Source organism: Fundulus heteroclitus, chromosome 12 (genome assembly GCF_011125445.2).
Source record: "Fundulus heteroclitus isolate FHET01 chromosome 12, MU-UCD_Fhet_4.1, whole genome shotgun sequence".
In the NCBI taxonomy this organism is placed as follows: Eukaryota; Metazoa; Chordata; class Actinopteri; order Cyprinodontiformes; family Fundulidae; genus Fundulus; species Fundulus heteroclitus.
In genome coordinates this window covers 29,670,416-29,685,403 of record NC_046372.1, presented here as the reverse complement: position 1 = coordinate 29,685,403, position 14,988 = coordinate 29,670,416, and the positions used below count along the sequence as shown (strand labels likewise).

Sequence of the window (14,988 nt, the reverse complement as noted above, 5' to 3'; positions counted from 1 at the left end):
ATCATTTTATTAAATTGTCTCAAGCACACCACAACGGTTCATGGAAAAAAAGGACTGTGTTTTCCGTTTCTCACTTCTACGTGACAACGTCTTAATTAAGATATCTATGGACAGAAACTTGTGGCCACCACGAGCCACGACATTAGTGGAAACGATGAAAAAAGGCGTAGTTTCCCTGCCACGCCGCTAGGTGGACATTGCGGTCTCGTGAGCCAACACTTGGAAATACTCGTGCTCCCTTAAAAGATTAGCTTCGCGCACACAAGGTACATTACGGTAGCAGAACAGTGGAAAAAGAAAGGAGGAGAAAATGAGAACCGGCCATAACCCTGCCTCAGAAAATGTATATTTGTGACTAAACAATTACTTTGACATACTTTCATATAACTGGAATAAATATTTCATGATTTTACCCTAGATTTTTGGGAGAAATAGCAAATCAAAGTTCCTTACAATGCCTTTACATGATATAAGTTTGTCTCATTTTTAGGAATTTATTTATTCAAATAAATTTGTGAGAGGGGACAACAATAACTATTTCTATTATGTTAATGGGTCACTTATAAGGTAAGTATAATGAATATTTCATTATTTTGCTGTGTATTTATGGAGAAATACCAAGTCAAAGTTCATCATAAAGGCAGTCTAGGATATGCATTTGACTAATTTTCAGGAATTTATTTCTTCAAAATCTTGAGAGTTAAATCTTTTGAACGGCTTTTCTCCCCTGTATCTATAAAAGTGTTCAATAAATAAAGCTGGTATGGTATCTTTCTGAGCACCTCTCTCTTTGTACTGTTTCAAGGACTGTTAAGCTTGTCAAAACAACTGAATTTTAATAATAAACTCAACTTGACTGTGTTGTTTGATAAGTATGAAGGCATGTATTTCACCTGAAATCTGTCTGTATGCTTTGATTAAGTTTACTTTTTTTCCCTCTTTCTTTTTTTTTTCTAAAGTGCCCAGAGATGACATGTGTAAAACTCCTTAAAACCTATTTTACAAATGAGCTTTATTCTTTTGTATTAAATGTTTATTTTGTGTATGCTTCATCTATGTGAAGCACTTCCTAACTTTTAAAAAGTGTTATATAAATAATGTTTCTTATTTTTCATTTGATAGGATCACCTGATCTTTCCGCTTAAGTTTTCCCTTATTTCTACTAGCTCTGTCAATGTTAGATTTGGGGTGTTTCACATTTTCTGACTTCCCTTTATTAGGTAGTTCTTGTCTTGTATCCTCCATATGTTGATGCAAGTGCTGCACATTCTTATGCAGTTTGCAGTATAAATTGTTGGGTAAGAGAGGATTCCCATCTTTCAACTTCCTGTCATACTAGGGTGTGACGCTCCCATTGTTTAATGATGAGTAAATATTTTCTGAATTATTAGGCGAGGATGTATTTATTAGGGTAGTGTGCCCTTATACATCAAAATTATATTATCATTACGTTTATTCACTCTTGGATTCACCATAAGCTGATCAAATATTTATAGTGATGACCAAAGGTTTCAATTTAACGCAGGTCTGTTTTGCTAATTGCTAATAGAGATAACTGTTTATCATCGACAATAGGGCGGAAGGAAAATATGGTTCCTTTACCGAGTTCCAGATCTACCTCGAGAAACCTCCTACCACAGGACAAGTCTGGAAAACCTAATGCAGGTGCCTGTTACTACTGCTACTTTATTTATTTATAAAGCACTATAAAACAACCATGGTTGTGACACATATAAAAAAAATTAAATATTTAAACATAAAACTAGAAAAAAAAACATAAGAAAAAACAATAATAGAATCAGTACAACAGAGTAAAAACAAAAAGTCTCCTTCTGTGTTGAAAGCCATGAATAAAAATGTGTTTGTAAAATAAGTTTGAAAGTAGACAATGATTTTGAGTGGGAGATCATTCCATCGCCTTGGAGCAGCAACACCATAAAAGCTCTGTCTCCTCTGCGCTTCCTCAGGAGCCTCAAGGAGCAGCTGATCAGCTGACCTGAGGCAGCTAATAGAGGTAAGTTAAGGCAAGACCATGTACACTTTCAAAAACAAATAACAGAATCTCAAAATGCATTGTAAAATGCACAGGAAGCCTGAGTGGAGGCAACACACTCCCTCTTACTGACTCCTGTTAGAAGCCTGGCTGCAGCGTTCTGGGGCAACTGGAGATGTTTCAGGGAGGACTGGCTGACTCTGAGGTAAAGCCCTTTACAGGATTCAATGAATCCATGGTCTGCTATTTCAAGTTGTTGTTCAGAAAGAATGGGCTTTTCCTTTGCAAGCTGCCGAAGATGATAAAAAGGACTTTACCACAGCTCCAACCCGCCGATCTAATTTAAAATCACTGTCCATCCTAAACCCCAAATCAGGAAATGTCTGCTTTAAATACGGTGCTAAGAAGCCCAAATATATAGGGGGTGGTTCACAGGAGCCACTATGTTAAAAAAACATCACTTCTGCTTTGTGTTTTCTTCCCTTAAAATGTAATAAGTCAAGACACAACAAAAGCAGTTCCACTGAGAGGGCTTTGTTTATTAACGGCATATAAATCTGACATAAAAAAAACGTTCCCTCTGAAGAAAAGCAACCTAAGACCATGATGCTGCCACCACCACATATCGCATCTCTCTTTCATCGGAGCATTAAACAAGGAAACAAGCAAGCCTGGATATTTCTTTCAGAAGAAAAAAAAAATAATTTTCAACCCTATTTCTTATCCTGACATCCTAATAATACAGGAGATTATTCTTACATGTAGAAGCAGTACTTACCAGAAATGTATGCCCCTGCCCAAGTGTTTTGGTCACTCTCTTGACAGCCTCTTTTTTTAGTTTATATCAAAAACATTTTTCCAACAAACAGATTAGTCTTTCAGTTGAATTGTGCAGTACTGTAATATAGGTCACACATCATTTCTTTTTAAAAGGTTTGAAAAGATTCAGATATCCAGATCTTACATGAGATAGACCTTTGCTATCCAACGATTGGTCATGTATCAGTTTGTTTCGTTCATTGCCTGGTCTTCCTAATTCTCCAGAAGCAGAAACATGAATGTTTTAAAGCAATACTTTAAGTTTGAAACGTAAAGCAACAACGATAAAAAGAAAATCTTAATTTAGCCAGGATGGTCCCATTGAGATATGGCATTATTTCTTCTTATGCAGATTCCTAGTGGAGTTGGGGCCATAATGTGTTGGGTAGCTGGAAGGGATAGAAGATAGAAAAGATTTACCTGCAAGATCCCACTTTCTCTTACAGATACCACTCATGAACAGATCACCAAAAACACCAGGACTTTTATTTTTGAATTTGATATTTCTTTTTATATGTATTTTATACATCTCTGTGCCTTTTTTAGAATGCTTCCTCACACAGAAAGAATTTTGATTATACAGAGGAATCTAAACTGGAAAACAAGCTAATTCTTTTTTTGCAACTTTCTCAGAAAACAACATATAACAACCTTACACTTGTTTCCTTATTCATTAAGATGTAGCCCATCCTGCTCCTCCAACCATTACAGAAATGTTAAATCTTTCAATGAGCTGTCACAGTCCTCGGCTTGAGTTACTGGTGTGACTTGAGGTGGTGGGCCGGCAGCAACCTGGCCAACAGAATATAACGGCAGAGTGGCATTCCTCTTTATGGGCTTCAGATCGGTAGGCTGCGAAGGGCCGTTCCCCCTGAGAGGCGTACTGTCAGCAGCTTGAGAACGCGAGAGAGAAACACCTTTGGCTAACTCCATTGTATCAAGCCTCAGAGGCCCGAAGAGAACGCGCCGTTCCATTTCCTGTTTAAGCGCACGGGCGTCGTTGTCGGTTATTTTTTGAGGCTTTTCCTTGGAGATGGTCTTTGGAGGCTTCAGCGAGGTCCCCGGCCTCTCGGTCTGCTGCTTGGCTGATTTTGGCTCAAGTCTGGGTAATCCACCGGTTGTTTTTTGGGGGCTGGGTTTTCTGAGGTCGTTATCGACGATCTCGTACTGTGGGAAAATGCAATGTCGAGGCAAGCGCCTAGGATCCAGTTTTGGTATTGGCTGGGGGTCTTTTTGCTGAGATGTTGGCGCAGTCTTATCTTTATGAACTACGCTGTCTCTGTTTTTGCTCTCTACCTCCACGTTTCTTTTCTCTGTAGAACTGAAGACAGACAGCAGGAGTTTTCTCTGAGCATGTCTGGCAGGTTTATTCACCTGCAGGGTCTTCTTTCTGTCAGCGCATGCTGGGGGAGAAGTACTAGGCACGTTGCATAAGGGGTCCTTTTCATCCTTCCTGGGCTCTTTGTCAGTTTTATCTTTGTCTGGAGCACAATTGCCTAAGGAGACAACGTTCGATTGCTTTAAGAGATGTGGCTCTGTTTGTTCTGGAACCTGGTCAATAACAACCTGTAAGAAAGAGATATATAAAGACATTTATACAGAGCATTGCAGTGGCTTTCATACAGCTTGAACCTTTTTTTTTATTATTTGACAAAATATTGGCTCAAACATCAGTGTATTTTATTGAGATTTTTATGTGATTGACCAAGACAAAGTAGTGGATAACAGTGAACTATTGGGAAAATTACACTGATCACAGCATTTGTGATCTGGAAGTCATGGCACGCTTTGTCTTTGCAGATATACCAGATTTGATGGAGAGGTTCTAGGAACATTACCTTTTTTTTTAGTCTTGCCACAGATTCTCAGGTCTGGACCTAGACTAGGTCACTCGGAGCCATCTAAAGCATTCTGTGATAGCCCTGGCTGTAGGTTCAGGGCTGTCATAATGCTAGAAGACAAACGTCCATCCCGGTTAAGCTTTAAACAGGTATCTTCCAGGACTGCCCTGTATTTAGACATCCCCACATGGTAATGCTGCCACAACCACCTTTCCCTCTACGGATGGTGTGTTCAGGGAGACGCGCGGTGTCAGATCTGTGCCACACAGCGCTGTGCATGCAAGCCGACACATTTAATCCGGGTTTCACTTTGCTGTGTAACCCAGGGCTTGTGGCAAACGGCCAACAGGAATTCTCTTTCTTTCAACAACGGCTCTCTACCTGAGACTTTTCCTCAACTTTATCCCCCGACGTTTCAGCTGTGTTCTTTGGTCTTCGTGCTGCTGTTTGTTCACTGTTGTCCTCGCAAACCTCTGAGACTTTCACCAAACAGTTACCTTCAAACTGAATTTAAACTTTAAACTTTTGAAAACCGTGCAACATTCTGCTTCTCATCATAATTATGCTTTACTTTGTGTTGGTCTATCATGTCAAATCTAAATAAATACATTGAAGCCAGAGGTCATACTGTCAGAAATTGTGGAAAAGGGGAACGCTTAGTGCATTACACAGAGATACTGTAGTACTTGTTGTGAGCTGCAATGAGGCTGACTTACAGCGGGCACTGTGGGCACACATCCTTGGGCCCAGCAATCTGGAACGGCCGGCAAAGGCTCACAGTCTTCTGTTCTGCATATTTCTTCTGGCCCCTCTCCTTCATCCAGACACAAGATTTGCGACTCAACAATCTTTGTGAGGTAGGTCTTGGCCCAGGAGGCAGTGTAGGGTACAAGCTTAATACCAAAGCGCAGTGAAATACAGTCATTTTCAATTAATTAGAGCCTGCGTTCCGATGAGGATTGTTAGTTAGATTCAAAGTAGCTTTTAAAACTACCAACATTTAAGTAGTTATTAAACATAGTTTTCATGAAGCACACATTTCTGTATTGATGCGTTGTTGTTTTTAAATTGATCCAATGTCTTCTAATCTTAAATGGCAGGTTTGCATTAGCTGTAAGCAGAAAATCATAATAATTTACAGAAATAAAAGCTTGAAAACAGTCTGTGTGCTGTTAATCTGTGCAACGTGTTTTAATAAGTGAACTGAACTAGTGAAATAAATGGACTTTTCTATGATATGCTAGTGTTATGAATATGAGATATTATAGCAAAAAGCAAAACAGATAACTATGATAAAATATTTAATCTGTTATCCAGTGTGTGGCAGTCAGTGTTGTCAAGTTGCTGATCAGTTGAATTTAGACCATATGCTTTACCTGTGTTTTAATGTATGATTTATAACAGCAATCCATGACTTGGCTCAGCAGCTTGTCCATTATCTCCCCCACTATTTCATCTCCATCCTCCTGGATCAACATTTCGGTCCACTGGGCCCGAGTGATGCGACCGCCGATTAGATCTTCCTCCTCCTGCTCAGGCTCGGGAGGTGGGATCTCCTTGACATTTGACTTGACTTTTTTCTTATCCGTTTTGCTTTTGGGAGCTGGGCGGGGCATCTTGGCTCAGAGGCTTCTATAAAAATGAAATACTAACCACTAGAATAAAAAAACAGACGGAAATTATATCAAAATATAACAAGTCGCATTTAACCCTGTTGTAGTGATACCAAACATCATGAAAACATTAGGATTAAGAAATGATGCTGAGGTGTCAATAATGACGATGCTTTTGTTTTTATTTGACTGAAGAAGATTATTGCACATCCATGCATAGGGTCCATGCATCCACTAAACCACGGGCCTGCAACCTTTACAGTCTAAAGAGCCATTTTGCCTAAACTCGTTCAGAGCCGCAAATGTTGCCTGGCCTTTTGAAAAAAGACAAGTTATAATTTTTGATAAAGATCTACCATAGGAAATCTGTTGTCATTGTTAAAGAAACACCCCTTGTCTATTTTGAGGTCTTAAAAACGCGGATGGACGGGATGTCGATATTTGTGGATGATGTGGAAAAAAAAAAATCAGTTTCCAACATAATGAAAAAATATTGATTTAAAATTAAATATTACTGGCACTTTTAGCATCATTCTGTTGTGAAAATTAAAAGCAATTATTCCAAGACAAAACTGCTAAAACCTGCATTTATTATCATTATTACATTTAAATACCATAATAAAAATATAATTTGTAGCCAAAGTTTTTAAGAGCCATTGTGGAAAGTCCAAAGAGCCACTTGTGACTCTAGAGCCACAGGTTGCAGACCCCTGCACTAAATACTTGAATGGGTTCATTGTCCCCTGACATTGTAATGTGACTTAGCTGTGTGTCGTTTGCATTGTTATGGCTGCTTACCTTGTTGTTTGTTTTAATCTGAGTTATTATAGTGAGTATGTAGCGAGTCTTAATACGACATTTGACCCAATGTCACGGAAAATGGATGAACGGAAAAATTCAAATAAACCGATGACCATTTAGCTGCAGAGTATTTGAAACTTACCTCACTCTCTTTTGTACACGCCAGAGACGTTTTTAACGGATCGGACGCAAGTTGAAAGCCGTGGTTGCTTAGCAACCACCATGACGCAATACGTAAAAGTGCGTCGTCTCTATGGCTGCGGACGACGCATTAGTAATCCTGCCGCTAGCTCGGAACCTGTTCGGTTTTTATTTATTTATTTGTTTTATTTGTGATATCTAATGACAGCTGCTCCGTAATGACGGGCGAGAGCGGAGAGAAATTTTGAGTGGTCCGAAACCAGGGTATGAGCTGTAGCTTTTCGTGAAATTGTCAATTTTTTAGCAATCCTTGCTAACACGACTAGCATGCTAGACATAGCATTTACGTTATACGCTTCTGGATAACAGCAGGACGTTCATATATGTCCACCAGTTCTACTACATATTATCCCCCGGTGATCTTTATTCTCCCCCTGTTTTCAGTCAATCGCCGTGTTACATCGACTCTGCGCCATGTTTCACAAGGAAAAGAGCATCCAGATCAAAAACAGCGCGTCGGCGCTGTACAACAACCTGAGCGTGCTGCGCATCGCTCCGAGGCGCCTCACCTACTTCACCGTTGTCCACGCCAACGTTGTGAACATGGTCAGCGCGTCGTGGGACGGCCTCAACTACTCGCACCGCCAGCTGCAGTCCAAAGAGCCCAACGTTGCCACAAGCACGTCGCTCATCATGCAGGTCAGCTCGGCATCAGCTCACCGGGTCTGTGCGAAGTGAACGGAACCGGTTGCGTCTCAGAGTTTACAGAACCATGTTTTCCCCCATTGCTTTCCAAGTAAACAGTGGCAAAGGTAAACATTTACAAGGAGAGCCTAAACGAGCGGAAAGGGGCTGAAATACAGGCCCGGTCCACCCACACAAGTATCCAATATTGAGCCCAGGCTAAATGTGTTCCCATTCAGTGTGAACAAAAATATTTATGGAGACCCACATAACATATTGGCTCACATATTAGGCAATCCGTTCCTTTTAAGAGTCTTATTTTAACCCAGTTGATGGCCATGCACGCACATACGAGATTTGATCATGCCCAGCCAGTCATAAAAGGCCACAGGTATTGGCTGTGCAAATTCTCAGTTATCCGGATCATCGCAACAGCGAACAGGCTTACATCAGAGGCAGCCGGACTTTCGCTCAGTTCTTTCTGAAAACGTTTCGACCCCTCTCCAGGAGTCGTTGTCAATTCGCACCTGAGCTCAAGTGTGAGCCACCAGAATTGGCGAAGACTCCTGGGTAGGCGTGAAAGCGTTTTCAGAAAGAACTGAGCGAAACTCTGGTTGCCTCTGATATAAGCCTGTTTGCTGCCACAGATATTGTAAATCTGTTGTAAATAATGCAAAGTTAGAGAGTTATTTGGCCGTATAGAACATACAAAGATCTCTAGTAAAGATATATCAACACTTGAATATAAATGTGGCAGTTAGAAAATACTTGAAGCAATCATGTCACCACCCATTCAATTTTGGGGTTACATTGGTATTACTTTCTTTTAGGCTGACTCCCATTTTACATTGTGCCTCATTCTTTCCCGTTAACCTTTTGATACATACACATTTATATTGTAGCACTATTTTGTGGAGTTTGGGGTATTCAGAATTATCCTTGCAGGCTTGATAATTATTTACAGGACTCAGAAGGAAATTTAGTTGCTACTTCTTTACATACAAGGAATCAGTGTGTCCCTTTCCTTTGTGGAATATTTGGAACCTGAATCAAAAGCCAAGGGATAGGATAAACGGGAGGGGCTAAGGGTAATCTTAGGAAGTTACTGAGGCGATGGACCTTTTCATTTTAACCAAGTACAATTTCTTACCACAGGCAGCTTTCTGTGTTTTACCCTCCCGTGATCTGCTGGTGGTGTCGTCTCAAAAAGGCATCCAGGTAAAGCTCCTCTCCATCACTGACAGACAATGCTTTTGCAGGACGTGTTGGTCATAGTTGTGCTGCGTGCTGAGCTGGTGTAATTAGGTAATTGTCTTATTCGTCTTAACAGACAGGTTTCTCTTTCAAAAATCTGTTTTAGATGTATGAATCTGATGGCTCAATCATGGTGTACTGGCACGCACTGGACACGCCGGAAGCACCCACAGGTAAACTTACAGAACACACGGTCCATTTGTGTAATCCACTCAGTGAAAAAGCAGTCTACGTTGTCAGAGGTTAAACCTTAAAACTAGGAAATATTCCTGCCAGCCTGCCCGCCCGCTTTCTCCACTGTGCATTTTATTGAGTGTAAAAGTATTATGGTCGTGTTTAAACTGTTTGTTTCCTTCTTGTACCTTTTGTATAGTTTTAATATACAATGTTTTGCATATTGACATATTTACTCTGAGTCTGGAGAATGTGTGAAATGGGTTTTGTCATTTTCAGCTTTGGCTCAGTGAGGAAAAAGGAAAATTGTGTGCAGAAAAAAACTTTGAGTTTCCACATATTATTCCACAGATATTATTTAATAAAAATTTTTAAAGCTAAATTTCTGACAAAAATCTGCCTTTTTTGGGGGTCCGCCACGTGACAACAGAGTTTTTGACCAACTCGTTTTGTTTTTTGTGTTACTAACAAATAAACATATAGTTACTCATTCCAAAATGTGTGGGAAAAAGCCATTTTGCGGCCTGTAGATAATTTTCCTCTGGGGTTTTAACTGGATCAGAAATTCTGAAACTAGGTTTAGTTTATGTGATAAGCAGAGCAAGTATTTATTTATTTATTTATTTGTAATTTTGTGAAATGAAGGGTATCACTGATACATACAGATTTGTACGCATTGCAGAGTTGATCTGATTTTTGCAAATGCTACAGAAGCACACACTGTTGTGTTTTGTGAATAAGTTTCTCTGCTTTTAAACTCTTTAAGGCTATTTTCCTGAAGCTTATATCAAATCAAGTCTACTCACAGCTAAATTCTATCCCAGAACAGGCAGTGTTCGCTCGAGGAATATCGGCTGTCTCTGACAACTACATATGTGTTGGTAAGTAGAGAAGTTAAACATGTTTGTGGTGTAAGTGACCAAACTCTTTCAGCGGGTTATTTTTTGCTGTCCAGGCGTTTCCTCTGGAGCGGTTCTGGTGTTTGACGTTCCCAGTAAAGGCAGCAACATCACCCTGTCTGAGGTGCTGGAGGAGCACAAGGAGGCCATCACTGACATCGCTGCGGAGTGTTCTGGCAGCCAGGTACAACGTCAACGTGTCACCTGTCGCTTTGAGCATGCCTTATTGTGAGATTGTTTCCACAAGTTAACGCGACTGAAAAACGTTACTTTGAACTGTGAGCTACGTAAGCGAGGACAAATGACAAATGTCTCCCCATACTGCCGTCTCCATCCTCTTAGGAGCGCCTAGCCAGTCTGGTCACTGCGGATGACGGCGGCAACATTTGCGTGTGGAAGTCTGGGGAGGAATTTCAACTTCTAAACAAGATCCCTGGCTTGGAGTAGGACCCTAAATGTTCTTATACTTTTGTGAATCATATCTCTAACGTAAAAGTGAGCTAAATTAACATCTTAGAATGGAAACCCAACTGTAACAATTCACAATTGATCTCTCTTTGCCACTTTTATCCCTCTGTCTCTTTGTTTTTTTTTTGTATTGATATCCTTTGATGTGTTTGTCTCTCCTTACTTTCCTTCGCCTCTTTCCTATAACACCCGTTGGCTTGTCTTTTTACGTCTGAATATCGACCCTTTGCTTTCCACTCCTCCCTCAGCATCACCTGCTCATCTGTGAAGCTGTGGAAAGGCACAGTGTTGGCGGGCTACGGCAATGGCCAGATCCGTCTCTACGAGGCAGTGACGGGAATCCTTCACGCTGAGGTCAACGCTCATGCTCGCTGGATCTACTCTCTGGACGTCGCTCCCTTTTCCGGTCTGGTAAGCTGCATCTATCACATGCCACCCCCCCCCCCCCCCCCTCCCCCAGTAGGTTTGTGCCAACGACATGAACGGATTCAAACCATGACATTTTGCCTCATTGTAAACTCGTTTAGAATTTCATATTTTCTTGTGTCTAAATTAGGCACAGGCCTGCATGTGTTATCAAACACCTGAATATGTCTTTCTTTTTAGTGAGCACAAAGTGTAATAGCCTTCTTTTAAGCCATCTGTCTGGAAGACTGCAGCAACAGGTGGGGGAGGTGCAGTGATCTCACTGTGACACTTTCCCGCGGGGCTAATTAAGGCCACTTTAAACCGTAGCAGTGGTACATGGTTACTGATGCATGCCCAGACTAAGCTTGTTACCAAGAAAATGAAGCTTGGTCTGTAATTAAGGCAAATACTTATTAAACATCTGTAAGTGGTAAACATACATACCCTAAACTCTAGGGTTAGCGGGTTATGCGACTTAAGCTGTGAACAGAAAACAGGTGCTGAATTCAGTGACTTCTCTTTAATGTGGGATAGGTGCCTTAAGTTGCAAATACTACGTCATTGCCCACAGAAAATATATAAAAATTGTTTCCAGTTCAAGACTAACTTGCTCTTTAGCGTATGAACCGTTTTCACTTTCCAGCCAGCGGTGGTTTTATAACCACTTATGGGAAAACCGCAAAGCTTTTTTTTTTTATATATTTCTTTTTGAAGGATTGGACTAAAATTGCTCCTGAACTAGCTGATGTACAGGCCTCAGCAGCTAGCGGAAATATGTCACCGCAGGCAACGACGTACTCTAGCAGAGACACAAAACGTATCCGCCAGAATAAGGAATAATGTTCATTTAAAACTTCTTTTCAAAAGTCACGTGGCGAAGAGGCCAGTAAATGTTGAAGTAGCATCGTGCCTGCTTTACTCAGCCGTCTCCTCTGTCTTTGGTTTAGCTTCTGTCTGCTGCCGAGGATTCCTTTGTCAGGGTTTGGCACCTGGCTATGACGCCGGAGACCAACAGTGTGGAGGTAATGGATCAGAATACAAACTACGCAGCCCGTTTTTATAAAATACAGGTACATCTCAAAACAATGCAACCTGGTGAAAAGCTCATGGGTTTTCATTATCTGCTAGCCATAATCATCAAAAGTACATGAAATAAAGCCTTAAAATACTTCACTATGTGTTATGAATTTATATTATATATAAATTTTACTTTGTGAAATTAGTGATCAGTTTTTTGAGCTGTACCTGTATGTGTAGTCAGAGGTTTTCATTCAATTCAATGGGCATGAATGTCTTCTCTTTTGGGCATCTAACAATGTATTTGAACTGTTCTTTTTTTTAAATCCACACAAGAGCACTTCGTTACATACAAGCTCAAATATATACATACACCCCACAAATATCTGGTTACCTGTCCCTGAGCAAGTTTCAGCTTTGACATACTGTAAGGTTTTTGCAGCTTCTGATATCATTCTGGCAGGATATTTGACCCCTCTGCACAAGACCGCCTCCATGGAAAATCCAAATGCCATCCAGCGTATAAGGCTGAATTAATTTGTTACAATGACAACAGGTTGGAGAAGTTGGGATGAGGCATGCATGCCTGGGAACGGCAACTATTAAGCATGGTGGTGGTAGAATTATGCTAAGGGTCTGTTTGTCTGCTAGTTGTGCTAGGGCATTGCACAAAACTTAATAATGAAGAAGGCCATCCACCCTCAAAATCTGCAACTTTGCTTTTAAGTCATCAGCTTAGCTGGGATTTCCAGCTGGACAATGATCTCAAACACACATTAAAACTGTGACCTCAAGCCAAATAAAGATGTGTGGACTTTTCCTAAAAGCCATATCTTTGGGCAGGAAAGTAACCGATTCACTTTGGCCAATGCTCCCAACTACAGTGGCCAATTTTATATCAGACGCTGACTGGTAGCTAAAGGAAAAAATGTGATTGAGGCACAACATGCTGAGGGACATATGAGAAAATATTAGCGGAGGTGTATGTTTGTAATTGGGCTTTCATGAGTAATATGTAACCTTTGTGGATTAACTTCAGACTCATGCATGCCATTATTTTTGAAAACTGTTAAAATATTTTACGATTCCAACTTTCAGAAAGAACCGCTGGATCTTCAAAAGCTCAAAACGAATATGACACTCATGCCGATTTTGGCTGTATGAAAACTCCTGAACAGAGCCACGAATGAAAGCCGTGTTAATTGACTGTCTTCAATTAATCTGAACCTAACTGTGTTTTTCTAACCTCGTTGCAGATCGCCCACTTACACAACGAATGTGTGACAGATACGCAGATTTGCGGCGCTAAATTCTGTGATGGAGACGGTTATGCTTTTGCAGTGACAGGTTATGATCTGAGTGAGATCATTCGGTACGTGCAATCGTAGGTCTTTGTCGTCTTTAAGGCTAAGGGTATAAATGTGAATTTGAAATGTAGTATTTTTTATATAAAATGCATGTTGAACATTGGATCTTTGTAGTGGAGAAGATTTTCAAATAATAATAATAAAAAAAACTTTTCTCTATAATTCATGTATAAACTTTATGTTGGTGTAGTTCTGTTTATTGTTACAAATGCGATAGTAAACACTCCATGAAGACTGACGCTGTGTTTTGGTTTTAATTTTCACTTCTAACATTTAAGCAGTAGATGGCGCTCTGGGGCAAACGTCTTTAGAAAGCCAACATTAGTGTAGTTCAAAAAATGTCCACTAGAGGACATTGTTTGAACTACTATATACAGTACATGGAGAGAACATGAGCCATATGAGAGACTCTAAATTGGGGCATGCTCGTATTGCAAGTGTTCAGATCAGGTCATGAACTCATACTCATTATGCAGCTTCATATCTGACCCAAAGATATTATATGAATATTTTTCATTTATATCTTTTCAGCCTTTTCAAAGGTTCTATGGAATTGAAGTTTATTTATATCGTTTATAAGTGGTGGTTCTAAATCTTGCATTGAGATAAATTACTAATATCTGTAGTTTTTACTTTTACATTCAATATTTTTACTTGTGTTGAGAAAAGGCCTGGATTCCACTTCAAGCTGGGGTCCTCCACCACAGGCCTGGGAGGCTGAGGGCTCTGCGCCGTATCTAAGCTGATCCCAGGACTGCACGCTTATGGGCGAGACCCTGGCCTCTACAGCTCTCATGCTGGAGGCCTATTCATGTTCTGCCTTCGTATCGTCATCTAGTCAATGCGCGCTCGAGCCGTTGATAGGGCTTCTTGATACCAACCACATCTTCAATTGCTGCCTGAGACGTTCACTTAGTGGATCGTCACTGGGAGCTGTCTTCGTGATGCATTGCAGGATCTTTGCTATTTCATCCTTAATGGTAGTTCTAATGCTCACCAGACCTCAGCCTTCCTCCTTCCTTGTCTTGATATCAGTGGCTTCCTTCTTTGGCCTTGTTAGTATTCCCGCATTACCACGGTCTAGCAGATGGACCAGGACATTCTAATGTGAAGTGGGGCTGCTGTAACATGACACATGGTTGAGAGCTGAGAATATTGAACTGCTTGAATGCTGCTGAGGGAGGATACTGTGAAAGAAGATACTCGCGCACAATGTAGGATCTATGGAAACGTCTGAATGTTTCTAGGAATTAAATAACCACTACTGGAAACCAATTCCGGGAAAAGCGGCAGCAGTTCAGGTCTGGTCTTGCTGATTCACGGGCGCTTTATCAACTAGCCAGGTATCATCATCCCATCTTGTTGAGACAAGATAAGAATCAGTTCAGATCGGCGTGCTGCGGAGTACGCATTAATCCCAGAGCGCTAGGCTGTTCTGGTTTGCAGTCAACACGCGGCATAAAACATCAGCTGACGGGGCTGTTTTGAACCCACACACATGCCAAGTTA

General features: G+C 40.7%; 2 protein-coding genes across 3 annotated transcripts; one reads left to right on the top strand and one right to left on the bottom strand.

The window, feature by feature from the left end:
• Positions 1-2,515: 2,515 nt before the first annotated feature.
• On the bottom strand, positions 2,516-7,258 carry LOC105925434 (uncharacterized protein C2orf81 homolog). Of its 2 annotated transcripts, none has more exons than XM_036144418.1 (4): positions 7,210-7,258; positions 6,030-6,308; positions 5,370-5,546; positions 2,516-4,378 (listed from the first exon to the last, which is right to left on the bottom strand). In XM_036144418.1, the coding sequence occupies exons 2-4, from the start codon at positions 6,267-6,269 to the stop codon at positions 3,518-3,520; spliced, it is 1,278 nt and encodes a 425-aa protein (XP_036000311.1). In that variant the 5' UTR covers positions 6,270-6,308; positions 7,210-7,258; the 3' UTR covers positions 2,516-3,517. The 2 variants fall into 2 exon arrangements, with proteins under 2 accessions (XP_036000311.1, XP_012716741.2); XM_012861287.3 differs by having other exon boundaries at positions 6,030-6,285; positions 7,210-7,252.
• Positions 7,259-7,302: 44 nt separating this feature from the next.
• Positions 7,303-13,717, top strand: wdr54 (WD repeat domain 54). The gene is made up of 10 exons (XM_012861284.3): positions 7,303-7,472; positions 7,653-7,907; positions 9,048-9,110; positions 9,253-9,319; positions 10,145-10,201; positions 10,276-10,403; positions 10,562-10,662; positions 10,936-11,098; positions 12,043-12,117; positions 13,369-13,717. The coding sequence occupies exons 2-10, from the start codon at positions 7,683-7,685 to the stop codon at positions 13,498-13,500; spliced, it is 1,011 nt and encodes a 336-aa protein (XP_012716738.2). The 5' UTR covers positions 7,303-7,472; positions 7,653-7,682; the 3' UTR covers positions 13,501-13,717.
• Positions 13,718-14,988: the final 1,271 nt, after the last annotated feature.